This window comes from Mycteria americana, chromosome 8 (assembly GCF_035582795.1).
Source record: "Mycteria americana isolate JAX WOST 10 ecotype Jacksonville Zoo and Gardens chromosome 8, USCA_MyAme_1.0, whole genome shotgun sequence".
In the NCBI taxonomy this organism is placed as follows: domain Eukaryota; kingdom Metazoa; phylum Chordata; class Aves; order Ciconiiformes; family Ciconiidae; genus Mycteria; species Mycteria americana.
The window spans coordinates 18482911-18507396 of record NC_134372.1 but is presented as its reverse complement, the minus strand read 5'-3'; the positions used below and the strand labels follow the sequence as shown (position 1 = coordinate 18507396).

General features: G+C 37.8%; 1 protein-coding gene across 2 annotated transcripts in view; it reads left to right on the top strand.

The window, feature by feature from the left end:
* The window catches only part of SLIT3 (slit guidance ligand 3), a 543690-nt gene that overhangs the window by 52105 nt on the left and 467099 nt on the right, over positions 1 to 24486 (top strand). For both annotated transcript variants that reach the window (XM_075509986.1, XM_075509985.1), the window contains one exon: positions 5044 to 5115. In XM_075509986.1, the coding sequence (XP_075366101.1) occupies positions 5044 to 5115 (72 nt within the window). The remainder of the gene's footprint in view (positions 1 to 5043; positions 5116 to 24486) is intronic.

The following is a 24486-nucleotide window of genomic DNA, read 5'->3' as shown; positions in this document are numbered from 1 at the left end:
TATGGGGTTTTAGCCTTTACCATTTACAGCTTCCCAAACATCTTCCAACAGAAGCATAGGTGAATATACATTTGAGCCTAGTGAGAGGACATTATGTTAGTGTGGTGGTCTTACATGGTTGCCTTGGAGGTGATGTATGGACTCCTGGAGGCCCATTGCTTATACGTTGAGAAGTATTGTACGCAGCTGGTGGTTGGTCAGCTTTTATGGGTTACTTATGGGGACTTGAGGAGCAGACTAACAAAACAGAATGTGCAAAGGCGTATTTCCCATGCATAGTAGTGGTTCAAGTAATCTGGAAGATGGAGGGAGTTGCAGTGTATGGAGATTGACTGACTGTACAGTCAGCATGTGTCTGATCAGACTTAATAAGTTTGACTCAATGCAGATATTGCTAGAGCTGATATGACTCCTGGAGAGCCTCTCTGCACAGTTCTTCAGATTCCAGGAGGTTTTATTAGTCTGGACTCCATGCCGTGCACATCCAGAGTTGCTTCTGATCCAGCACTGGAGCTAATCTGTTCCGTGGCATTAGATGATTATGCATCATTCTTCCTGGTGCTTTGAATTCCTGGAATACTTTGCAAGTCTTATTAGCTGTAAAATATCCAGTTCAAAATACTTCAGAGACTGAACAGCTGCATTCTCATCCAGCAGTCCCAGGTCAAATAACCTGGATCAGATCCTGTCTGGCTCTGCACCCCAGATTCCTTCCTTCCTCTGGGTGTACCTCAATATTAGTATGGTGATGGTTGGTGCTGTGTGTGTGTACACATCTGCATGCACGTGTGCTGATTGCATGATGGATGTGCTTCTAACAAGAGAGAAGAGGATAGATCAAAGACTTCACTTGGTGTGCTGGGAGTCCTAGGTGGTATTCCCAGTTTGAACAACGCAAAGGATTTGGTGTTACAATTAAAATTTGACTGGTTTTGCTCATGAGAAAAAGTAAATGATATTTTCTTGAATTCTGGTCTACTCTTCAGATTCATAAAAGTGGTATGTCGTTCCTTCATGATGTAGTTAGTTAGCTGCAGTTGCAAAAATGGCTTGGCTTTTAAATCCATTTTCCAGATAACATATCTTGATGTTATTTCTATTTTAAATAAGTCACTAATTTAAAATCAGGAATATCTATATTTGTTAATACAGTGCAGTCACAAGAACAATGTCCACAAAATCATTTTACAAGATTTTGGCTCATTTTGTTTATGATCTTTTTGCAGACCATTTTTATTTTATTGTAAAAATATATGGCTTTACCTTTTCCAAGGTATTTGTTATAAAATCAGAAATACTGTTGTAATTAGAATTAAACACCTGACAGGACAAGATTTAAGCAGTAACCTGATGGTGAAAGGCTCTCATAGGTAACAGGCTTAGGCAAGCACAGGGAATTTCTGTACCACTCTTTGGGTTGTTTTGTGTGTGAAGGGGCTGCTGCACAAGGGGTTCCCTAAAGTGTGCTCAGCCTGTGCTTTGAAGTTCTCCTTAGGAACAGCTGCATTAGAGCTTGCCCTGCCCTTTGCTGGCATTACTAATGTTTCTTCACCTTGCACTTGGAAGCTTCCTTATTTGTCCTAGAGCTTCCTGATAGATGAGGATAAAGTGAAGTTCTTGTCAAATGGCGTGTTGGGAACTATTCCACTACGTTTCATTCATGTTTGGCACTTCTCTGTCAAACTAGAGGAAACAGTGCTTATAAATGACCATTCATAACATTTGCTCTTTTCATTAAATAATTTTTAAACACTTCTGTGTGTCTCTTATGGGATTTAAAAACATCCTGTCTGGTACTTTGATACTGCTGTATTGAGAACTTTCTTAATGGCCTTTCTCTCAAGCCCAGGAGGAGAAATAAGAAATGTAATCGGGATTTTTCCTAGGCTATTGGTGGTGTTCTGGCACATAATAAATGTAAGCATGGTAAATGTATCCTACATCAAGTACGTCTAAGTCTATATGAGGTGATCTAGTCTTATACTTAGGTGAGTATTGCAGTAGGCGTTATTTAAATACAGTAGGTGATGTTCAAAAGAAACAAACCCCTATTCATTCTCTGTGTTCCCCTGAGAATCAAATGATGAATACAATGACTTTTGGCAGAAATTCCAACTTGAAGTAAATCTTAGGAAGTGATGGAAGTGATGTTTGGAGAGTTCCATAGCTTGAACCAAGACATCAGTAGCCATGGACTTTTCAAATATTTGTTATCTCATATTCGCTTAGTTATCAATTACTAACGTAGCCTTGGCTTACTAGCTGCAAGCTCTGTTTGTGAGACAAGTACTGTGCACTTACAGTATTTTGAGGACAGTATCATGTGCGGTACAGTGCAGGAGCACTAACCTGTGTGGATGAGTTATTTTGAAAATCAAGCTCACGTGAGTTAAGGCAAAGGAAGAATGCCATTAAGTTATTGGTCTTGATAGATGGATTCAGCTTGCTTACTGCTGCAGTATAAAAAGACCAACACTTTATTTATAACAATATAATGTTAAAAATATTAAATGAATTTAGACCAATATGAAATGTTTAGTGCTAGTGAACAGTAGGTCACAATGTGAGCTTTCCAAAAGTGTCCTTGTGTGGACTTTACATCATATGATGTTTGAAAGAAAATCAATCCTAAGGTAGTGTCAGGATGAAATCTTAAAATGCTTAGGGCAATTTAAAAGGGCAACTGCTCTTTATCCATCACAGGTAGGGCAGTGTAGGCCCATACAAATAGTAGGAAATCACTTAACATATTTGATCTTCTGGATTCATTTGATAATAAGTTAGGGAAAAAATTTTGATGTTAGCTTTTTTCTCTAAGAAGTTGTTTGTGTCACTGCAAATTGTAAATGTTTGACTTCTCAGGTTGCAAACTTTCTAACCTTGAAAATACAATTTTTTGTTACTATGTACATTTTCTTGTCTGCTTGTTGGTGTGGAACCTCCTATTCTAGAAACTCAATCTGATTTTGCTTAGTTTCTGTGGCTTAAAACAATAAGCATAAACTCAGCATTTGTGAAATCCATGCAAGTAGAGATAAGAATATTATTAAAACAGATTATTTTGGATTGGCAGTGGATAATTGCATGTACATTGTGAGAGCTGAAATGACGATCAGACAGTAATAAACATCAGACAACTATGTGGAGTTGATGCATTTCACTGGCAGTCTTTTTCATTCTGATTGATAAATTCAACATATTTAGTGTGTCTCAAGAACTAGTGGTAACCTTAATGAACTAGGATGGAACTGAGGAGTGCTAAGACTGGTATTATCATAAGTAATTTTTTTCATTTTATTTCATCCTGCTAAGTAGAGTGACGATTCTAGAATATAAACAGGCTTAACTGAAAATATGAATTTGAGGATTAAGTAGCATGTTACTATGAACCTTACATTAAACAAGATTAAGATTAAGTTTGATTTGCTATAAAAGTGTGAAATTTCACATGAGTAACGGAATCTACTTTAAAATCTTCCTATATGCTTTCCCAAATCGAAACTAGTGCTTAGTATCTCTCATGTTCTTGTTTAGTGTTTCATTTACTGATTTGTTCATTATCTCAGAAATGTAATGGGCTAGTCAGTAAAAGCACTGTGAAATAACCAATTTTTGTATCTGCTTAACTTAGCGTGCGGCATGCGTAATGCATAACATTTAAGTTCTGTAAGCAAGCTTGCAAATGCAGCCTTTGATCTGTTCTAGGTGTCAGAAAGAGAAGTAAATATTCCCCTCTCCCCTATCACCCCTTTATCTTGCAAGACACGTTCATATGGTAGCCATATGAAAACTTTGCCATATGAAAACCCCACCACATTAGTTTGATCTCTGTGGAAGGCCTTTTAATTAAAAAAAAAAAAATAATCTTGAATTCTGATAGTGAAATTACTCAGTGTGCAAGGAAACTGGAAACCAGATATTGGGTGCTAAGTATCAGTAGGTTTCTAAAAGTTCCAGGTGTCTTCTAAGATCAAAACTCTAGCAAAAATAGATCTGGTATCAAAGTTAACTTTTAAAGTAGATTGGGAGCAAAGGAGTCATAAATACAGGCTTATATAGGAACATATATGAGAAGTCAACTTCCTATTTGGAACAGTGGAGTTGTATGGAATTCGTTTAGGTCAACGTCATTATGTAAATAACATTCATTAGGACTGTGAAAACAAGCGACTGTTTTCATTGTCAGTTAGACAACAGGAAAAGGGTTGTAGAAAAAGGTTGTCTCTTATACGTAGAACTGCTTTTAGACTTTGCAGGGCTGTCGCATGTTTTATGAAGGAGAGGAAGCTCATGCTTTTTATAGCTACTAGGCTGGAGTACTTTGTAACAGTGGATTTCTTGCAATTGACAAGTTGTGGTCATCAGTGTAAAACTTTGCGCAGTGAGTGAGTAAAATGGACTGATGTATAAATATTAAGCAGTTCTCTAAAATGTTTCTGGAAGAATCTTAAAGATTAAGATTCTATTTCAAATCACCATATCGTTGTCTGGTTACCTGTATGTTCATATGTTCTACAACAGTGCTCATATTTTCAAAGTAAAGTTTTAAGAAAATTCTTAAAAAAAAAAAAAAAAATCTTGTGTGTATACTGTAGAAATAATAGCTAATCTGGAAATAATCTTGGTTGGTCAAGTTAATTTACTGTGCCTACATCTTTTTAGAAGGAGGGAGAAAATCCAGATACCTCCTGGTAATGATTCCTCAGAGCAGTGAAAGCTGATCATGGGGGCCATATGATTCACTGTTAGTAGGCATCCAGAGGAAGACTAAAGAAAATATAGTTGTGTACTCATCCATATGAAAACATTCAAACTTTCTGGTGACTGTCACTTGACTCCCTACCTGAAGAATCTAGGCAGGTGGCCTACAGATGGCATGAACTGTTTGGCTTGTGTATGAATAACATACATAAATGCATTCTATGCTGAGTTCATAGCATGAGGTTTAATACAATGGGAGTGTCATGAGTTTATGCATAATAGAATAAGCTTCTTAAATTGGAAGATAATCTAATTTTTTTTATTCTATTTGTAACTGTTTAGGCGTCTGAACAAGAATAAATTGCAAGTTCTTCCAGAGCTGCTTTTTCAGAGCACGCAGAAGTTAACAAGATTGTAAGTATAATCTGATTTATGTTTCTATTGTACGTTCCTTAGTATACGGATTTGCATGTTTGTTTTGACTGTGGTGAGAGGTTTAACTTTTGTGATGTTAGAACTGCTAGATAGCAAGGTTTCTTAAGATGATGTGTTATGTTTGCATGTGTGTAGTTGTAATTCAGTAGAGCATAAATATCAGACGGAAGACAAACCACAATTTTTTTCTGTTCCTGATATATTCACCATGATGATTTCAAGGTGAATTATTTTCATCTCTGTGTAGAGTTACAGAAACCATGGAAAGTGTCAACTTCTCATATCCAGTATAGTCTAGATATCCACAAGGAGAGATTGCATACTCTTATTTAAAAATTACCATGTTGACATAATACTGATTGTTATAACTTTTTTAGTTTTAAAAATTATCTTTTTAACTAAGTCAAGGCATTGCCAGGCAGATCAGCAAAGTTATGGCTGCTGTCTTGTCAGTCAGGAAGATGAGGAAATGGGGAGAGGTAAAGAATTTTTAATCTCCTTGAAATATAAAAACAGTGTTATAAGATGTTTAGATGGCATCAAGACGAGTTTGAACAGCAAGAGAAGACTTACATGAGCTTGGCATCTTTTTTTTTTTTTGGTGGGGGGAGGGAGAGAGTGATGTTAGCACAATGACTGGATGATTTATAAAATACATTTTTTAAAAAAAAGGTAATAGAAATAAAATGGATGAGCAGGTGCCTGCACAGTTACTATCAAGAAAAGTCACCTGCCTTTTTAAAGGAGTAGTCAAAAGCTGTTTGAAATTGCTTTCTAGATCCTGCCAAATTTATACGCATGATCCAGTCTGTCTTTTTGAAAGATGTCCTATATGGTAAAACTGGGGTTTTTTTATGCTTGAGTTTATATGTGGAAGACCAGTTCGTAAGATTTATGATTTGGCTACTGAAACTGTAAAGTTACTACGGGATTGCTGAAAAGTTCCTACATCCATGTGGGGTTTTCATAATTGTTTTAATACAGTGCATGCAATTGTTTTAATACAATGTTTTAATAATATGCAACCAAACAAACCATTTAGGCAGTGCAGTAAATTTTTTCTTCCTGTGGAAATACAAAACACATGGTGATTGTGAAGATAACTTTTGAATCAGCTGACTATTTAAAAAAAATGGGCTCTTCATTGATGTTTTAAAAGCAGACAAATTGAACAGTGTTGTGCAGCGAGTGATACTGATACAGTTTTGGAGAATTTCTGTAATGAACTTTGTTGCCCAAACTTGCTCATGAAAAACTGTACAAGTAAGTGAATTACATTCTTCTGGAGATTAAAAAAAAAAAAAAAAAAAAAAAGATTACAAACTGTAGCTGTCTTTTAATCTCAAAATCTGCTTGAAAAATCTTTGTTGGATTTCTTTTTGCAAGCTTTGTCTCAGCGTTTGAATCCCCTGGAAAATATTTGCTCAATGGATTTGCTAGGGCTGAGTGATTTGGTTGTATTTCCTAATGTTCTTTGCATGTTTTTGAAATTCTGTATCTTGAAACTCCTCTTGAGTATAAAGCGTGAGCTGGTACTTACTTGCAGATACCATTATCTGGTCTCCAGAAGATGGCTGTAGTATTTATTTCATAGAAGAGTTGCTTCATGTAGGTTGGCTGTCTAAGGAAATGGTGATGCTTTCAAGATAAAAAAAATTTTTATAGAGTTTACATGTATCCACTAATACAAATTCCAGTTTAACATGTTGAACCTTCCTCTGTGAGTGGTTGCATTGTACATGGCTATCATTAGGCTGAAAGGAACTTTCTGGTAATTTGTGGTTTTGAGGGAAGGTTGTGTATGTTGATAACTTGTGTGCATCTGTCTCAAGGAACCTTGCACAAAGAAACTAAGTGAACCTAATTGAGGCTTTTCAATACCAGAGTGTGTATTTTTTAGTAGATCATGTAATCATGATACATTATAGTCCTTAACAGCAAGGGTAATAATTTTGGGTTTAGAATATAAAGATTGTAATAAAATGACATAAAATAGAATGATTAATATGAATGCTGTATTCTGTAATGCCTCCCAATGGATGCAGTCGAAATATTTGTCTTTATTCACTGACATTCATTCAAAGTCTTGCTTACTGTTTAATAGTGCTTTAGATAGATTACTTTAGCAGTGTTTGTCAGTAGAAACTTGCTTTTTCTTTTGAAGACACAAGTGTTATATAAATATAGTGAATATTTTAAGTAAATAAATCTTAGCTAAGTGAACTGTTATGATTCCACATGCAGTTTAGTTGTATGTTTTTTCAGTGATGGGATAAGAACGAGAAATTTGCTACCTACTAGAATTTGTAAAAATATGCATGTACACACACACACATTTATATACACTTTGAGGAAAAATAAAAATATGTGTCCAAGAAGGTTACTTTCTATTTTTTTTTTGTGTGTTACCGGCTTGGTCTGACTGCTAGGAGATTTCAGAGTTGTTCTTTCTCACTTCTGTTATGACTTGTCTTAAATCCAACAGTGCCACTCTACTTTGTTCACACTGGCTTTCTGGGTAAAATGCTTCAATGAAGAGGCATGACGCTTGCATTCCTCTCCTGCAGCTGCTCTGACCTAGCCTTTCAAGAAGAAAGCGTAGCTGAGAAAGTGATGAAAGGGAAGAAAAGAAGTGAAGCAAAAATTGATAAGAGGGACTGATACATGGGTGATGTAAATTCTGTGGAATTTATGATGAGTGAATTAAAATGAACATTAAAAAGTGTAGATAATACTGATCTTAATTTTTACTTTCCATAGTACAGGTATATTATTTCTGCTGCCATATTTTCAGACTGTTTACTCTGGGCTATTAAGCTATGAGTCAATTATTTTATTCTTTTTTAATAGTTATAATCCTGATAAACTAGAAAGTCCAAAATTGAGTATTTTAATTGTTAAGCTCAAATGATGCAAAATTTTAAGAACTAAATATTGCCATGTAGTATACCCAAACCAGAAAATTTGCTTTTATTCGTTGAAAACAAGGAGCTCATAGTCTTGTCCACATAGCAAATACAGATGAAATAAGCAGTGATTCTTACGGCCTCTCTCTTTAGCAGGCATGCAGTGCACCATAACAGTCTACAATGCTGTTAATGAAGATCCAGACTCAATTTTTTTAAAATATAGAACTAAACACAGTGGTGACATTTTAAGTTTGATAACTTGATAACAGTGTGAAAGTTGGGCATACTTATTAGCATTAGTAGAATTTGGTGGAGATGGAGTGACTGACCTGCTTAAACATGCAGGAATTTTGTGCGCTGGATGGAGGGTTTCGGGGAAGACCTGTTAATGTTTCAGGAATAGTTAAAGGTTGTAAAACAAATGTGAAGACTTTTCTCAGTATTCTGTCAGCTGGGCTGAAATCTGCCTGTGAGTTTCCTGAAGGAACAAACTTATTAATGTAGTTCAGTATCAGCAGAGTCTCTTCAGTCTTCTTGCTGCTGGAAATTGAAATGTAGAACATTAGGTTTTCCTGTCAATGATGTGCTTGAAAAGCTAGAGAACAAGCCTGTTTGACGATGTTGGGTTCTTCTCTTGTTTCATATCCACGCTGTCTGCATAGTTTGGGACAGCTATGCTGTTGTTCCTGATGGTTTCCTTGTTTGTCACTGTAGAGTACTTACGTCAGGGCACTGTGCATTTTCACTGAAATGCAGTCTTTCTAATAACTAATAAAATTTAATTTAGACTGCTTCTCAGGTTATAACTACTTCCTCAATCAATCACTTAGCTCCAGGTACCTTTGCCTTTTTTTTCTCCAACCCTCTCCTGAAATGCTGAGCTACAGGATATCCTTGCATCTCTTACAGTGCTGCTTAGACTTTGTTGTCACATCTGGATGATATTAGAAGCAGGAATATATATATAAGGGAATAAATCTTAGATGGAATGTGAAACGTCCCATGAAACGAGTTTCTCATAAGGTTTTGAACCTTTTCTTCTAGAAAGAGTGGCTTTGAGACTCGTGGATTCTGTTTGCGTTAGTTTAGATAAGAGTTTTAGGTTTAAATTGGATGGTGAATGAACCCTTGATTGGATTCTGTAGTGGAAATATTTGCCATTGCTCTGTTGCCTTGATTTCCTAGGTTTTAAAGCTTCTTAAATGTTTTATCTGGGATAAATAATTAAGTATCTAATAATTCAAACTGGAGGCACTTTTAATGAGAACTGAATCAAGGAAAAGGCACTTTTAATAAATAGAGAAATGGAAACAACAAAGATATTTTTTGTATTGTTTCAGATATTATTTACTAATATCTAGCCATAAAGAAAAGGTAATATTAATCTTAATATTAAATGCACAGAAAAAGTATAATAAACCAAAACATGTAATTTAACAGCTATAAAATCAGGTTTTGATCCCAAGATAATTATTTTCTAATATCCAAAACAACTTGTGAAATTTATCGGCAAAGTTTGTAAACATAGCTTTGTGCATGCTGGAATCACGAGTTTCCTTCGTGTGCACAGATGATATATAAAATGATCATAGTGTATCTGGTTTTTTGGGTTTGGTGCCGAGTCCTCACTGATAGCCTTACACAATAGGATTAACTTTTGATTAGGCCTACTTGCTAAGCATCTGCCTGGACCAAAGTTCAGTTAGTTTGAACAGGAGGAGTGCATCCGTGACGGTCACCTAGAGCAGACTGGTGCTGGTGTCCTGATGGCTTTCAAATATCTCCAGGAATAGTGGTTCCATAACTGCCCTGGGCAACCTGTACCAGTGCTCAGTCACCCTCACAGTAAAAAAAAGTGTTTCTTTCTGTTCGGGCAGAAACAAGAAACTGTTTTGTTGCATATGTGTACAATATGTCATGCCAAATAACTCATGTAGTGAAGCAAAATGAATTTTAGACAGAGGAAAACATTTTGCAGTAAATGCATTGTGAACAAAGCTCAGATGCTGTTGTTTGATTTCTTAGCTTGGGGTCATGCACCTTCAGTCATGAAAACATAAGACTTATAAAAGTCTTATAGTTTCCTATTGATGTATGTATCTCTTAATTGTAAATTAATGTTTCCCAGGGAGATGACAGTGACTATCAGTAATTATGTTTTGCTTTTTATAGTGCTACTCAAACATTAATTAAGTAATACGTCACTGAAACAAAATGGAAAGAGAAGCGTATCACTTCACTGTTCAAAGACGGAATAAGAAAAAAGAATCAAATGGGGAAAAGGGGCTACTTAGCTAACTGCGAAAACCATACGGGGAATCTTGTGCTCAGCCCACTACATCATGCTATTCCTTTAGGTTAATGGTTGTCAGGAATTATCTGGCGTCTGCCTCCATATAGAAGTGCTGCTTTTGGAAGGATGAAAGAGTGAAACTTCGTTAGCTTGCACTGATCCACTGTCATTTGTGATGAAATTTAATTTGTGTTTTATCTGATTATATTTAACTTACTTTTAAAATGTTTTCTTCCTGAAATAAGAAAAATATGTACCTCCCATTTTGTTTATAATTTATTTAAAGCACTGATATGAATCTCATCTGTTTTTCATGACCACAGCTATGCATTGTAGTAGATCATCTAAGTTTTCTGGTTTAGTATGCAATAAATGGACATTAATAGCTAATAAGGTATGTATATCACTGTAAAACAGTCAAATAAGTAAATATAAGTATGATACCTGGAGGGGCACCAGTAAAAATTGAGTATCTGTTTGACCTTTGTTGTTTTTGTTAATTTTTTAAGGGTAGATTAGAAACAAGAAAGTGCGCCTACACAAACACACACAAAGTATACCAAATGTTTCTGAAGACTTTTCAGACAAAGTTTTATTATTTTTGCTGACTTTAATACCTTCATTGCTCAATTTTTCTGCTTGAGCTGGGTATTAAAACTACATTAAAACTGCCTGGAAATAATGGTTTATCCTGTAATTCATATGCTTTGAAGATACCAGTGGGAAATGTGTATTGTTGTGTGGATGTGCATACTTAAAAGCAATTTTAATGATAAATTTTTTAGACACTGAAAACCTATGTAGTCTGTTTAATTGTTTATCATATTGGCTTTTATTTTTACGCATTACTATTTGCCATCTCTTTTCTTGATTTGTCTGCTTCCTTATGATTTTAGTGTTTGTGCAGTGTGTATATTTGATTTTGTGTCAGTAGCTTCATTTGATACTTTGTAGCAGGAGTAGCTGGAACTATTTAGTACTGCTTTACTTATGAAGCTGACCTTGTTAAACATAAATATACAGGTGTATTTAACTTCTGGATTCATTGTGCGATACTATGTCATTCTACCGCACACTGTGCCTGCAGTCAGAAGTTGGCCCGGGTAAGTCAGTGTCTCCTGGTTTGAATTTGGCAAGTGTAGTGTGTATTAGACTTTACCAATGTCTGCTTTCCTTTGAGTGCATTTATAGCTAAGATGTTTATTGTAGCTAGGAGGTTGTTTCACACGTGTCTGATTTGCCAAGAATTTGCTGCTGAAAGCCTTACTAGAACTGTCACTTGTAAACCCTGCTTTCCAGCCTGATCCTTAGCAAGCTCAAAGTATCAAATCATGACTCCTGATCAAATTCAAGGTCTTTTATCTGGTGGATGTCATCAGAAGCTGTGTTTGGAAAAGGAACCAGTTCATAAATTTTCTTAGTGTCCTCTTTATTTTTGTGTGTGTTCTCTTTGTAGAAAGAAAGATGTCACAGATTGCTGACTTAGAGCTCCATTATCATTTCACATTAAAGCAGGATCCTGACAATTCAATTGTTACATGAGTTTGAGTTACGGTGTTGCCATGACAAAATAGCATGGGCTTGTAACAGTGTGTTTTTGTGGTTTTATCCATATCCAATAATTGTAGTTTTACTGTGTATAGATCACAGCAGGTCTTTTTAGAAGACAGTAAATAATTACAGTAAGTGTTTGCTGGTCTCCAGGGTGCACTTCTGGCTTGAGACAGATGTGCATTAGGTCAGAGGCTTGTGCTGCAGATAGCTGGATGACATTTACACCATTTATCAAGCTGAAGTCATTTTATATTTTCTTTTTGGCTCTGGTTGTAAATAATGTATGTAGCAATTTTTTTTAGTACAAATACACCAGTTTTATTTGGAGAGTCTAAGGATATTTTTCCTGTCTAAATTAGTGCAGAAGATTAATTTTAAAAAATATGAATAAGAGATTTTTTTATTATTGTCAGAGTAGAAAACAAACAAAGACATGTCAAAAAGCCAGAAGGCTCCCTCCACAATGCTATATTTTCCCCTGTGTGAAATTGGTTATTTAAAATTATACTGTGCAGATGTCCTGTTTCCCCTCTTAGGGGAAATAGGCATGATTGGAGAAGAAAGGGCGCTCTTTGCGAAAATGACTTCTGGGTTTTAGTGGCGTCTTTCTTCTAAGACATCTATTGCCAACTTCTGTGATCAGGTCATCATATTACTAAGCTATTTAAGGTAGTTTGTGGCAAAGGATTATACATTTCCAGAAGAAATACCACACATGCAGATTAAGCATAAGCCTGCTTTAAAATAAGTTGTTTTAGTCTATTAGCCAAGTAACTACTGCCTTTCATTTTCACTATTTTTTCCTGGGCTATTAGAAAGGCAACATGCTCTTTTGGTGTTCAGCTCAAGAAATCAGGAGGCTCCCAATTTGTGAGATTAATTTGCCACCAAGTTATTTGGTAGCCTTAACGATGTTGCTGGGTGTCAGTTTTCCTGAATGTATGTTTTTTTTTAAAGCACCCTCAAACATATTCTAGTTTCAAATCACATGTCTTGGAGATAACACATTAAAAATGATTATACTGTTATTGCCTGCTCAACACAATCCTGAACTGGAAAATGCTTAGTTTATTTTACTAACACCAATAGTAGCCTTGTAAACTTACTAAACCCAGCCCAGGACTTTACATCATCACGGCTGTTGTAAATAGTTTCTGATGCTTCTTAAAATTCTTCTTATTCTTACTATCAAAAAAGGAATATTGATAAAATTCAGTAGGTAATCACTTTATCCAATTAGACATTAATTCCCATCAGAGTTTGTTTGAGAATTTTTGAGAACATCCTGGAGCTGTTTTGCAAAGTTAGGCTTTTCTGAATCTCCACAGACTATTTGGCTGCTTTAAGTGAGTTGCAGCAAAGACAACTCCATCAGGACTCCATGGTTAGTCCTCACCTAGAAAGTTGGAGACATGGTTGCTGAGGGTGGTCATGTATGCTCTGCCAATTCTGAAATGCATCCTTTTTAACAGGCTTCAACTTCTGTGTTTAGAGTGACAAGCTAAATCTGGGGGGGAAAAACACAGTGACTCAGCTTTTTGTTATGATGGCTTTCACATGACAGAGCTATTACAGAGTTCTCAAAATACAGTAATTGTGGGTGGGCTTACCATTTTCTTACATTAGTCTTCAGAACTTTGGTCTTTTGCTTCTGTTAGCACCAGTTCAAGTGTTGTAGCTCCCTACAGTGTTATATTCTGGTTCCTCTGGCTTGATTTGTGGTGGTGGCGAGGCTGGGGAGGCATTGTTGCTGGTGGCCTCCACAGAGTGGCTGTTTCTGTTGAAGCCACGGGCTGCTTTTGTTACACTTGACAGAGGATTGAAGAGCTGTGTAGCTTGCAGTCAGAGAATAGTTAGGTTATTTCTGCAAGTATATTATTACTGTAGGTATTCTGACCTGATGGTTTGTAGACAGTTTCTTTTCCGGAAGCTGAATAACCCTGTTAGTCTGACTGTGAGCGCTCTGAGTTTGTCAGAGTCAGATTTACTGCATTTGCTTTGTTAACGTGGCTTTTTGGCCTCGCTACTAGAGTTAGTCTACAAGTGTCAGCACGTCATGGTGTACTTGCACATAATTTATTGCTATATGGATATTGCTTTTCTTGTTTAAAAACTTCCTTTTAATTGATTAATTCATGTGTGAATATTTTTTGCACTTTCTCCGTTGGTTGTATGTTGAAAGGAGCTGAAAAGTCTTTTGCCGAATGTTCAGTTTAGTAAATGGTCCAGAACTGCTAGAGTCCTGGTCCCAGTTAGAATGAGCAGTGGCAAATTCACTTGTAAATTTTCATTACTGCAAGTAGGAGAAAATGCAGAATAAATATAACTTTCTTTTTTTGGTGAACAGGAGATTAGAATAGGAGGGTTTAGCATTATTTTCACGTTTGAGGCTGTTTCCTTACACAAGGTGAATGTAGGAACAGATTGAACTGGTGACCTGAAGCACCGACATCTCATCTGTGTAACAGGAAAAATATAATGATAATGTAAATATTTTCATTGCTTTCCATAATAGGTTGTCATCCTGAGGTTAAAGATTAGTTTACATTCATCGTCTTGTAAAAGTCCTTTCAAATACTTTGGAAATACCTTGCAAGTTATGAGAGTTTCCTTTGGTGTGCAAGTGGATATTAGAAGGAGGGGACACGATCATTTTTCTAGAGGTAGTAACAAGGGGTAAATTTTAAGTACTGCATGCGAAGTCTTGATTTTGATCAGTGACTTCAAAAATGAAGGGCCATTTCCCGTCACCAGTTTTCTGGCATCTAGCTCTACTGTTTGCTGTTTCACAGCAGCAGAACTCAGCTTTGCCTGCAGAGATTTATTGTGTATTCAGAGTGCCCTGTGAATTAAGGTTACTGTGGGTAAAATGATGCAAGACCAAACACTTCTTTGTTTTAATTCTCATTTGGTTTTATTCTTGAAATCTGCAATGTGTACAATGGGAAGCTTAAGTTAGGCTTTCTGGAACTTTTCAATATGTTTCATAGGGCTAATAGGGCATGCCTGTTTAAAGTATTTCAGACACTTAAAGGTCACCAAAATGAATACAGCTATTACTTTTAAATGCACTACGGTTACTTTTGAAATACAGTCATAAATGATCCAGGATTTCATTATGATTCAAATCAGTTGAGAGAAGCCATGGTATTGTAGCCTGAGTCGTATGTGTGCCTTTCAAAAGGGTCAACGTGGAGCGGAACCAAGAGGTATTTGATCTAGAGTCCGATGCAGTTTCATGTCTCAAGTGCACTCTACCTTGTAAAACTTACAAGAGTAGAAACTATTTATGAAACAAAATTAAAATACCTCGTGCAAGTCATTAAATGTTACGGTGCTACAAGAATAGATTGGCAAGGGCGGTTTATTATCTTCTTACTCTTCTGACTAAGAGAAGGATGTCATACAAGGTGTGCCTTTGAGCTGCTTTTATTTCTTAACTCAGTGTAACATAGTGAAAACAAAGGCTTATAACGCTTTGTGTTATAAAAACTCCATGAGCTGATTTTTAATCTGTTTCCCTGGCATAATGCTTTGGAACTTAGTGAGATTATTCAAATATACAGTAATTGCCACTGTTGAAGTTTGAGATTTTCTACAATGCAAGTACTATTGAGAAAACTGAACAAAGCATATTTGGAATTTGTCTTTTGCTTTGCTGTGTTAAACTCCCCGATGGGCTGTCACTAGAGACATATCTGTGAAAGATTTTCTTCAGGAAACAGCTGATATGGATTTACTTCATTCTTATTGATATCTGAAGGAAAGTTAAGTTTAATGTTCTGAGTGGTTTACATGCAAGATACAATGCCACTGCTTAATGAACTGTGAGGGGAAAAAATGTTGAAAAATAAGGCATCCAATATGAAACCAAATGTTATGTTTATACAGTTAGTTTCTTTTGTTGAGAGAATAATCTTGGTTCCTACCACACAATCATGTTAATAGAACTCCCTGTTGTGTTAGTTCTGATAATCATCACTGGGTCAGTCCTCTCTCAATGTGTTTTCTGTACCACTGGAAGCGAAGAAGATTGCTGAGTGCACTGGAATGTTATCAGTCTCCAAGGCCTAAAATGATTTTTCTACAAGTAGTGTATGCACATAGTAACTGTATGTTTGAAAGTATTAGAATGGGATTTTTGTTTTTTTCTTGAGTCACTTGTACTCATACCATCCTTTCCTACTTTTTCCCAATAATTGCTCGATTAACCCCATACCTTACGTTCCCTTATTGGGAGCAGAGCTGACGGGATATTGTGCTAAGTTTTTGTTAGCACTTGAACTTTTTCTTCAGAAGTGGCAGCTGTTCGAATGTCTGATCTTGGTGTTATTTGATCTGGGTACTTGTTGGTCAGTAGGAGGTACTTCACTTAACTTCCCTTCCTTTACTCTAGAGGCCTCATATTTCTTCTTCTATATTAAGTGCTTATATGACTGCCAATGACTACACTTGAAATACTAGTCCCAGGATTTTGCATTGCAATAAGATTGGCTGCAATAAAACACGTAAATCTAGTAACGTCACTTTACTGGGTTTATTGAGAGGACTTAGTGGCATATCCATGCCTGAGCGAGAATATTGCCCCAGAAGGCAGTGACTCACCTAAAGAAATTATTATCTAGTGAAGCTCCATCGTTCTTTTTTTTTGTATTAGTTATGTGACTGGGAAATGCATGTGCATGGTACAGGGTTTCCATTTCTACCAGTCCTTCCTATAATGAGAATAGAATTAGACTAACATTGCTCAGGTAGACTGCTTAGTTTTGACTTTCAGGGCAACATTTGTCAAGTATTTTGATAAAGTGTAATTTATAAGTATCAGTAATTACATGCTCCAGAGGGACCATAGCAATAATGGTACATTTTTCCTGACAGGACAGGAAACAAATTTCCCCTAAGCCTGCGGAATGCAACATGCCACTTGCCCCAGTTGGTGGTGATCTTCAGAAGAAAACAATGTTTCTTTTTACTGGCCTCAGGTTTTTCACTATTTTATCTTCAAAACTGGTATTTCAATTGCTTAAAGGGAATTATTTTTCTTCACTGCTTGTTACTCTTTTTCTGAAATGTCATTGCTAGTTTTTAAAAATGAGGACCACCTCACACTCTTGCAGCTGCAGCTTGTTCCAGCTCCTATTTAATGAGGTAAACCAATTTCATTGTGTTTAAATAATTGCATGAACAAAGAACCAATCACTAGACTGTCTGCCCTGTTGGATAGCAGTGGCTTACAACAGGCCTTGTGTGACGTCAAACTTAGCAAAAATATGAGGTAGATTATTTTAAACTTTGTAGTTAAAGTTTGTAAATTGTGTATGTAAATAAATACAGTTTTAGGGAAAGTATAAATGATATACCTTTAAAAGTGAAGACTTATTTGTTAGCAGTCTGGGGTTTTTTTTATATCTCTTAATTCACTTTGTAGAATGAATTCCTTTCAAACTAATGAAATGAAAAGGGGAAAAGGATTTATCTTTTCCTTTAAAGCTCATTGAGCATACCAAGATGTATGGAAAAGTGAGGACTTTTGACTCCAGCATGACTCTGTAGCCTAGTCCTGAAAATGAGAAAGAAGTTCAGTAGAGAGTTTCTATAGCATTTTTTTTGTGTATATACAACAGTGTTTGAATGTCAGTTTGGAAGGAAGAATGCCAAAGCAAGCTGTTCTTTAGGCTTTCAGCTTGGCATGTCCTTTAAGGAAGGTGACCTGGAAGGATAAAACTGTTAAAAACTGTGGGGAAACAATTTTTATCTATGAAAATTTCAGATATTCATACTGAAACAAGCTCTTTCAGTTATCAGTGAGTGTTTAAATGCTAGAGGGATGGTAGGGATGCTAGAGGTATTGAAGTCTACACTGAAAATTTTTGCTGAGTTGAATAGCCAGTAACAATACTTCTGTATAACTTTAAACTGCACTTTTTGAATTATGCAACAGTTAGATACTTGACTGATTTTTTTTTTTTTTTTTTGTAGTAACTTTCCATGGAACACAACTGGTTTCTTCTGTACAGGTTGTGGGGATTAGTTGTAGAAATAGAGGTAGTGGCTTGTCTTGAATGAGCAGTCACTGGGTTGTTTAGGTTTTTTTCCCCACTAACGTGCCTAATTTTTAAGGATTTTGTATTTACTATTACGTTGTCAAGCTCATTTGTTTCTTTCTCCTGTAGAAATAATTTTTTTTTTGTTTTCTTGCTGTCATTTAAGAAAGAGTAGAGGATATTAATCTCATCTAACTTTGAAGCTCGCTGTGCTTTTGAGTGGGAAGTTGAACCATATCACCTCCAGCGGTCCCCTACAACCTGAAATATTCTGTGGTTAAATATATTAATTACAGTATTTAATTCTATGGTTTGGAAGCTTTTAGCTGGTTCAAGGTTCGTCATTTACTGTGAATGGGATACTAGATTGTGGGTTTTTTCTTTTCCCTTCCTTCCCCCTGCCTTTCTATTCCGAATTAAAGATTAAATGTAGTAGAGAGGATTTTTGTGGGTGCTGGAAGATACTGTGCCTAAGAGGTGCAAGATTGCGCTCATCACCAGGATCTTGCAGGAGTGTGAGATGAGGGTTCTCAACTCCCACAAAATTTGAGTCAGCAGGAGCCAGAATTGATGAACTGCTGCTAAAGAAAGTAATTTTTAGCTGTCTCCTGCCCTAAATTATGCTGTTCAGATCTGCTCGTAATGTTGGCTTTGGTATCCTTTTCAGAGGTAGGATGTGCCTTGGTGTTCGGTATTTTTAAATTTTATCTTGTTAACATCTCATTGTGGGAGAAAGTTATTTGCTATATCCTGTTCCTGAATGTGACCTGATTCTGCTCTGCTTAAAACCGCCTTGTAAAACCAGAATGACTTGCATAGTAGGCTGTGTTAGGATTATTATATAACATCTGCACATAGGTGCTTCCCAGTTTCTCCTAGAAAATAATAAAGAAAAGAAAAAAAAATGGGAGTATAGTATAGATGGCTCATATTATGTCCTCAGAGTTTTCCTTCCTGAGAGCCTTTTCAGAGTGGACTTGGCATGGAGGCTTGAAGTGTTCCTATGGGGGCAGACATTTCCAGGTTTTTTTTTTTCTGGAGGACCCATGTTTTCCTGCCTTGTACAGGAGGAAAAGTCATGAGATCCCCAGAAGGATGTTTGGGGTTGGTACTGCTCATACAATTTGTAGCCTCTCTTGCGGTGAAGATGGCAGCTGCAAGTTGGCTACCAGCCCATTTCAGTTCCCGGCCGCAGTCTGGGCTCTCATGGCTATATCAATGATGTGAGTAAGCAGTTTTTCAAATAGCGTTGGATTGTAAGTATTGAAAACAGAACAATTGTTTGAATTTTTTTCAGAACACACATTGTTGAATCTGCCAAGATTTTCAGGTCTACTCTGTAGTGTTTTTTTGTATGTATCTAATGGTAAAATTTGGAAGCAGGGCAAATTGGTCTCAACCTCACAATATCTAAGAACATAGCTTTTGAATTTAAATGATATTAACTTAGTTTCAGGTTGCAACTACAGAAATATGATTGTTTCTCTTTCTGATCTTAATCTGATAATCTTGATTTAATTTTCAAATTTATTTCCAAACAGCCCCTGAGGTAATGTTACTACAATGTCAGCAGTCTATTTAATTTACATAAAAATCTCAACTATTTTAAAAGGATGGGTAAAAGGAAATGCTATCTTAATGTCCACTGGGTTATGCTGAATTTCAGACATGTTTTAAAGTAGTACAAAATTATGCCCATGTCACAAGTGGGATTGGTAAGTGAAGTAAAAGATAAGCAGATTCAAATAGGCTCAAACAATATATAAAATGAGATGGTGAAGTGGCAGAGCTGGGATGACCCTGTGGAGACAAATGTTGTTGAGTTTGTAATCTTTAATACCAAGTGTGCTTATTTAAAAATATGAAGTGTATTCCTTGGTGTTTTGGAGATAAACATGTTATTTCCAGCGTGCATATTTTGAAACTTGTGGTAAAGCTCCGGGTCAGGAAAATATAACACTACATTTCTTGCATGATTATCAATTCATCTGATACTGAAGGGAGTGACTTCATGGTAGTGTCTCCAGAAAGGCTCAACTTAAGTTAGTTAGCTTAATTCAGTTACTGAATTACACACTTAAATATGTATGTCAAAAGATTTTTTTTTTTCAAGTAGTGTTTTTTCCCAAAAAAAAATTTCTTACAGAGTTTGTGTGGGAGCCATGTGTGTACAAAATCATCAAAAATATTCCAAAATCCTAACATTTGTGTCATGTGGATTAACTAATTAGTTTAGAGTTCTCAGCTAGTCAGCCAAAGAAATGAGTTATGCTGCTTAGACTGGTATGGCAGTGATAGGTAATATGTGCAGTAATTACTAACTATATGAATGAGACAAGTATTTGAATTTTAGGAAGGTTTATTTTTGAAGAAAAAATGAAATATCTGAAATGGTTTTCTCTTTAAAAATTTTTTTGTAATTAAAGACAAAGTCAGTTTGTGAGTTGAGTAAAACCATTTAATATTATTTAGTGGCTCCTCATTTTACATATTCATAGACTGAAGTTAGGCATCGTCTCATAGCCCTGTAGCTCTCCTCCCCACAAAGAGAACTGGATAATTGTCAGGATGGTTGAAAGCTTGTGTTACTCTGCTTTTCTTCAGGGCATATATGTGAACTGCCTTGTTTGGTGTTTTGGGGGGTTTTTTGTGTTTTTTTTTTTTTTTGTTTGTTTGTTTGTTTGTTTTTTGGGTTGTTTTTGTTTGTTTTTGTTTTGTTTTTGTTTTTTTTTTAAACAAGGAACCAAACAAAAATAGAGGTTTGAACTGGTCTACTGTATTTACAAAACTTTTGCTTTCTCCTTATATTTTCCTGTAACAGATGTGGGTTAGATCTTAGACAAATTCTAATTTTGTCAGTGTATGAATGACTAGCTATTGAAAATAAAGTGTTGATATTTCAGAAACTCTAGTCAATGTTAATTTTATCTTAAATAATTCCAGATAGCATAATTATCCTTAATTATTTAATTCTTAAATTATTGTTTACTTGGTTGCTTTGAAGGGGTTGCAAATAATTTTGTGACTCCTTAATTTACCAAGTAACTGTACATGATTCCATGCATCCCAGTTTTTAGCATATAGCTATGATGCTTATTGAAAATAGTACCTTTAAGTATTTCTTAAAATGTATGACCCTATGAAATTTTATAATTCATAAGAGAAAATGTAGAAATGGCATTTGAGGTGCAGTGCTATTTCCTTTGAATTACCCCTAATGCACTTCAGTATTTGAATAAAAGGATGGGTAATGTATTTTTTTGCTTATCATCAGCTATCATCACTTACTAAAAAATGTGTTTAGAGACCTCTTATGGGAATCGGGGCTCGTTTTTGTGGGATTTTATGGAGGTATGAAAAAATCAGTAGCTTTTATTTCACTTGTCCTCTAATATTTTTATGTCCAGGCACAAGAGAGTGATCCATATACTGAAAACAGTAGCCAGAATCAGGGTCTGACAGCCTGGAAGAGGCAATCTCAGGAGGATCTTGCGGTAGTGGTTTTATTCCAGTATTGCTGTTCTGGTGTCTTCAAACTAAATAATAGCCAATAGGAGCCAGGTCAAGGGCCTGCTGGATTTCTGAGTAGGAGGCTCTGGGTAGTGCAAATCTGCATTATTACTGGTCTGGGATAGCACCTGCTGATTTACTGCAGTTCCACGTTAGTGGGTCATGCTGTAAACCAATATGAAAGAATGTGTTACTTAACTACTTGAAATAAAAAATAGCAATAAATGGTGTCATTATAAAACTTTGAGAAGATGTGTAGTCCTTTTGAAACTTTTACGAAGAGACTTTAAAAACCCCAACCAACCAAACAAAAACAGAATCACAGAATCGTATAGGTTGGAAAAGACCTTTAAGATCATTGAGTCTAACTGTAAACCTAACACTACCCCACCCACCACTACACCATGTCCATAAGCACCTCATCCAAACGTCTTTTAAATGCCTCCAGGGATGGCGACTCAACCACTTCCCTGGGCAGCATGTTCCAATGCTTGATAACCCTTTCAGTGAAGTAAAATTTCCTAATATCCAGTCTAAACCTCCCCTGGTGCAACCTGAGGCCATTTCCTCTTGTCCTATCACTTGTTACCTGGGAGAAGAGACTGACACCCACCTCTCTACAACGTCCTTTCAGGTAGTTGTAGAGAGCAATAAGGTCTCCCCTCAGCCTCCTTTTCTCCAGGCTAAACAACCCCAGTTCCCTCAGCCGCTCCTCATAAGACTTCTGCTCCAGACCCTTCACCAGCTTTGTTGCCCTTCTCTGCACACGCTCCAGCACCTCAATGTCTCTCTTGTAGTGGGGGGCCCAAAACTGAACACAGTATTCGAGGTGTGGCCTCACCAGTGCTGGGGGTACAGGGGCACGATCACTTCCCTAGTCCTGCTGGCCATGCCATTTTTGATACAAGCCAGGATGCCATTGGCTTTCTTGGCCACCGGGGCACACTGCTGGCTCATATTCAGGTGGTTGTCAGCCAACACCCCCAGGTCCTTTTCTGCCTGGCAGCTTTCCAGCCACTCTTCCCCAAGCCTGTAGCATTGCATGGGGCTGCTGTGGCCCAAGTGCAGGACCTTGCACTTGGCCTTGTTAAACCTCATACAATTGACCTCGGCCCATCGATCCAGCCTGTCCAGGTCCCTCTGCAGAGCCTGCCTACCCTCCAGCAGATCAACACCCCCTCACAACTTGGTGTCATCTGCAAAATTACTGAGGGTGCACTTGATCCCTTCGTCCAGATCATTGATAAAGATATTAAACAGAACTGGCCCCAGCACAGAGCCCTGGGGAACACCGCTTGTGACTGGCCGCCAGCTGGAGTAAACTCCATTCACCACCACTCTTTGGGCCTGGCCATCCAGCCAGTTCTTTACCCAGCGAAGAGTACACCCGTCCAAGCCATGAGCAGCCAGTTTCTCCAGGAGAATGCTGTGGGAAACTGTGTCAAAGGCTTTACTGAAGTCTAGATAGACAACAGCCACAGCCTTCCCCTCATCCACTAGGCGGGTCACCTTATCGTAGAAGGAGATCAGGTTGGTCAAGCAGGACCTGCCTTTCCTGAACCCATGCTGGCTGGGCTTGATCCCTTGGTTATTCTCTACATGCCGTGTGATAGCACTCAGGATGATCTGCTCCATCAGCTTCCCCGGCACCGAGGTCAGGCTGACAGGCCTGTAGTTCCCCAGGTCCTCCTTCCGGCCCTTCTTGAAGATGGGTGTCACATTAGCTAATCTCCACTCAGCAGGGACCTCCCCAGTTAGCCAGGACTGCTGGTAAATGATGGAAAGGGGCTTGGTGAGCTCTTCTGCCAGTTCCTCCAGTACTCTCGGGTGGATCTCATCAGGCCCCATAGACTTGTGAGTGTCTAAGTGGTGCAGCAGGTCACTACCCATTTCCCCCTGGATTATGGGGGCTCCATTCTGGTCCCCGTCCCTATCTTCCAACTCCGGGGGCTGGGTACCCAGAGAACAATTGCCCCTGCTATTAAAGACTGAGGCAAAGAAGGCATTAAGTACCTCAGCCTTTTCCTCATCCTTGGTCACTGTGTTCCCTCCCCCGTCTACTAGGGGCTGGAGATTCTCCTTAGCTCTCCTTTTGCTGCTAATGTATTTGAAGAAGTGTTTTTTGTTGTCTTTTACAGCAGCAGCCAGATTGAGCTCTAGCTCAGCTTTGGCTCTTCTAATTTTCTCCCTGCACAGCCTTGCTACACCTTTGTAGTCCTCCTGAGTTGCCCGCCCCTTCTTCCAGAGGTCATAGACTCTCCTCTTTTTCCTGAGTTCGAGCCAGAGCTCTCCAGTCAGCCAGGCCGGTCTTCTTCCCTGCCGGCTCGTCTTTCGGCACCTGGGGACAGCCTGCTCTCGTGCCTTTAGGACTTCCTCCTTAAAGACTGTCCAGCCTTCCTGGACTCCTTTGCCCTTTGGGGCTGCCTCCCAGGGGACTCTCTCGACCAGTCTCCTAAACAGGCTGAAGTCCGCCCTCCGGAAGTCTAAGGTGGCAGTTTTGCTGACCCCGCTCACCACTTCTCCACATATCAAGAACTCTATCATTTCGTGATCGCTCTGCCCAAGACAACCTCCAACCATCACATGGCTCACAAGTCCTTCTCTGTTCGTGAACAAGAGGTCCAGCGGGGCACCTTCCCTAGTTGGCTCCCTCACCAGCTGCGTCAGGAAGTTATCTGCCACATGCTCCAGGAACCTCCTAGACTGTTTCCTCTCTGCTGTATTGTATTTCCAGCAGACATCCGGCAGGTTGAAGTCCCCCACAAGATCAAGGGCTAGCGATCGTGAGGCTTCTCCCAGCTGCTTATAGAATAGTTCGCCTCATCCTGGTTGGGTGGTCTGTAACAGACTCCCACCACAATAACTGCCTTGTTGGCCTTCCCCCTGATTCTTACCCATAGACACTCCACCCTATCATCACCATCATCGAGCTCTGAACTATCCAGACGCTCCCTGACGTACAGGGCTACCCCACCACCTCTCCTGCCTCGCCTATCCCTCCTGAAGAGTTTATAGCCATCCATCGCCGCACTCCAGTTGT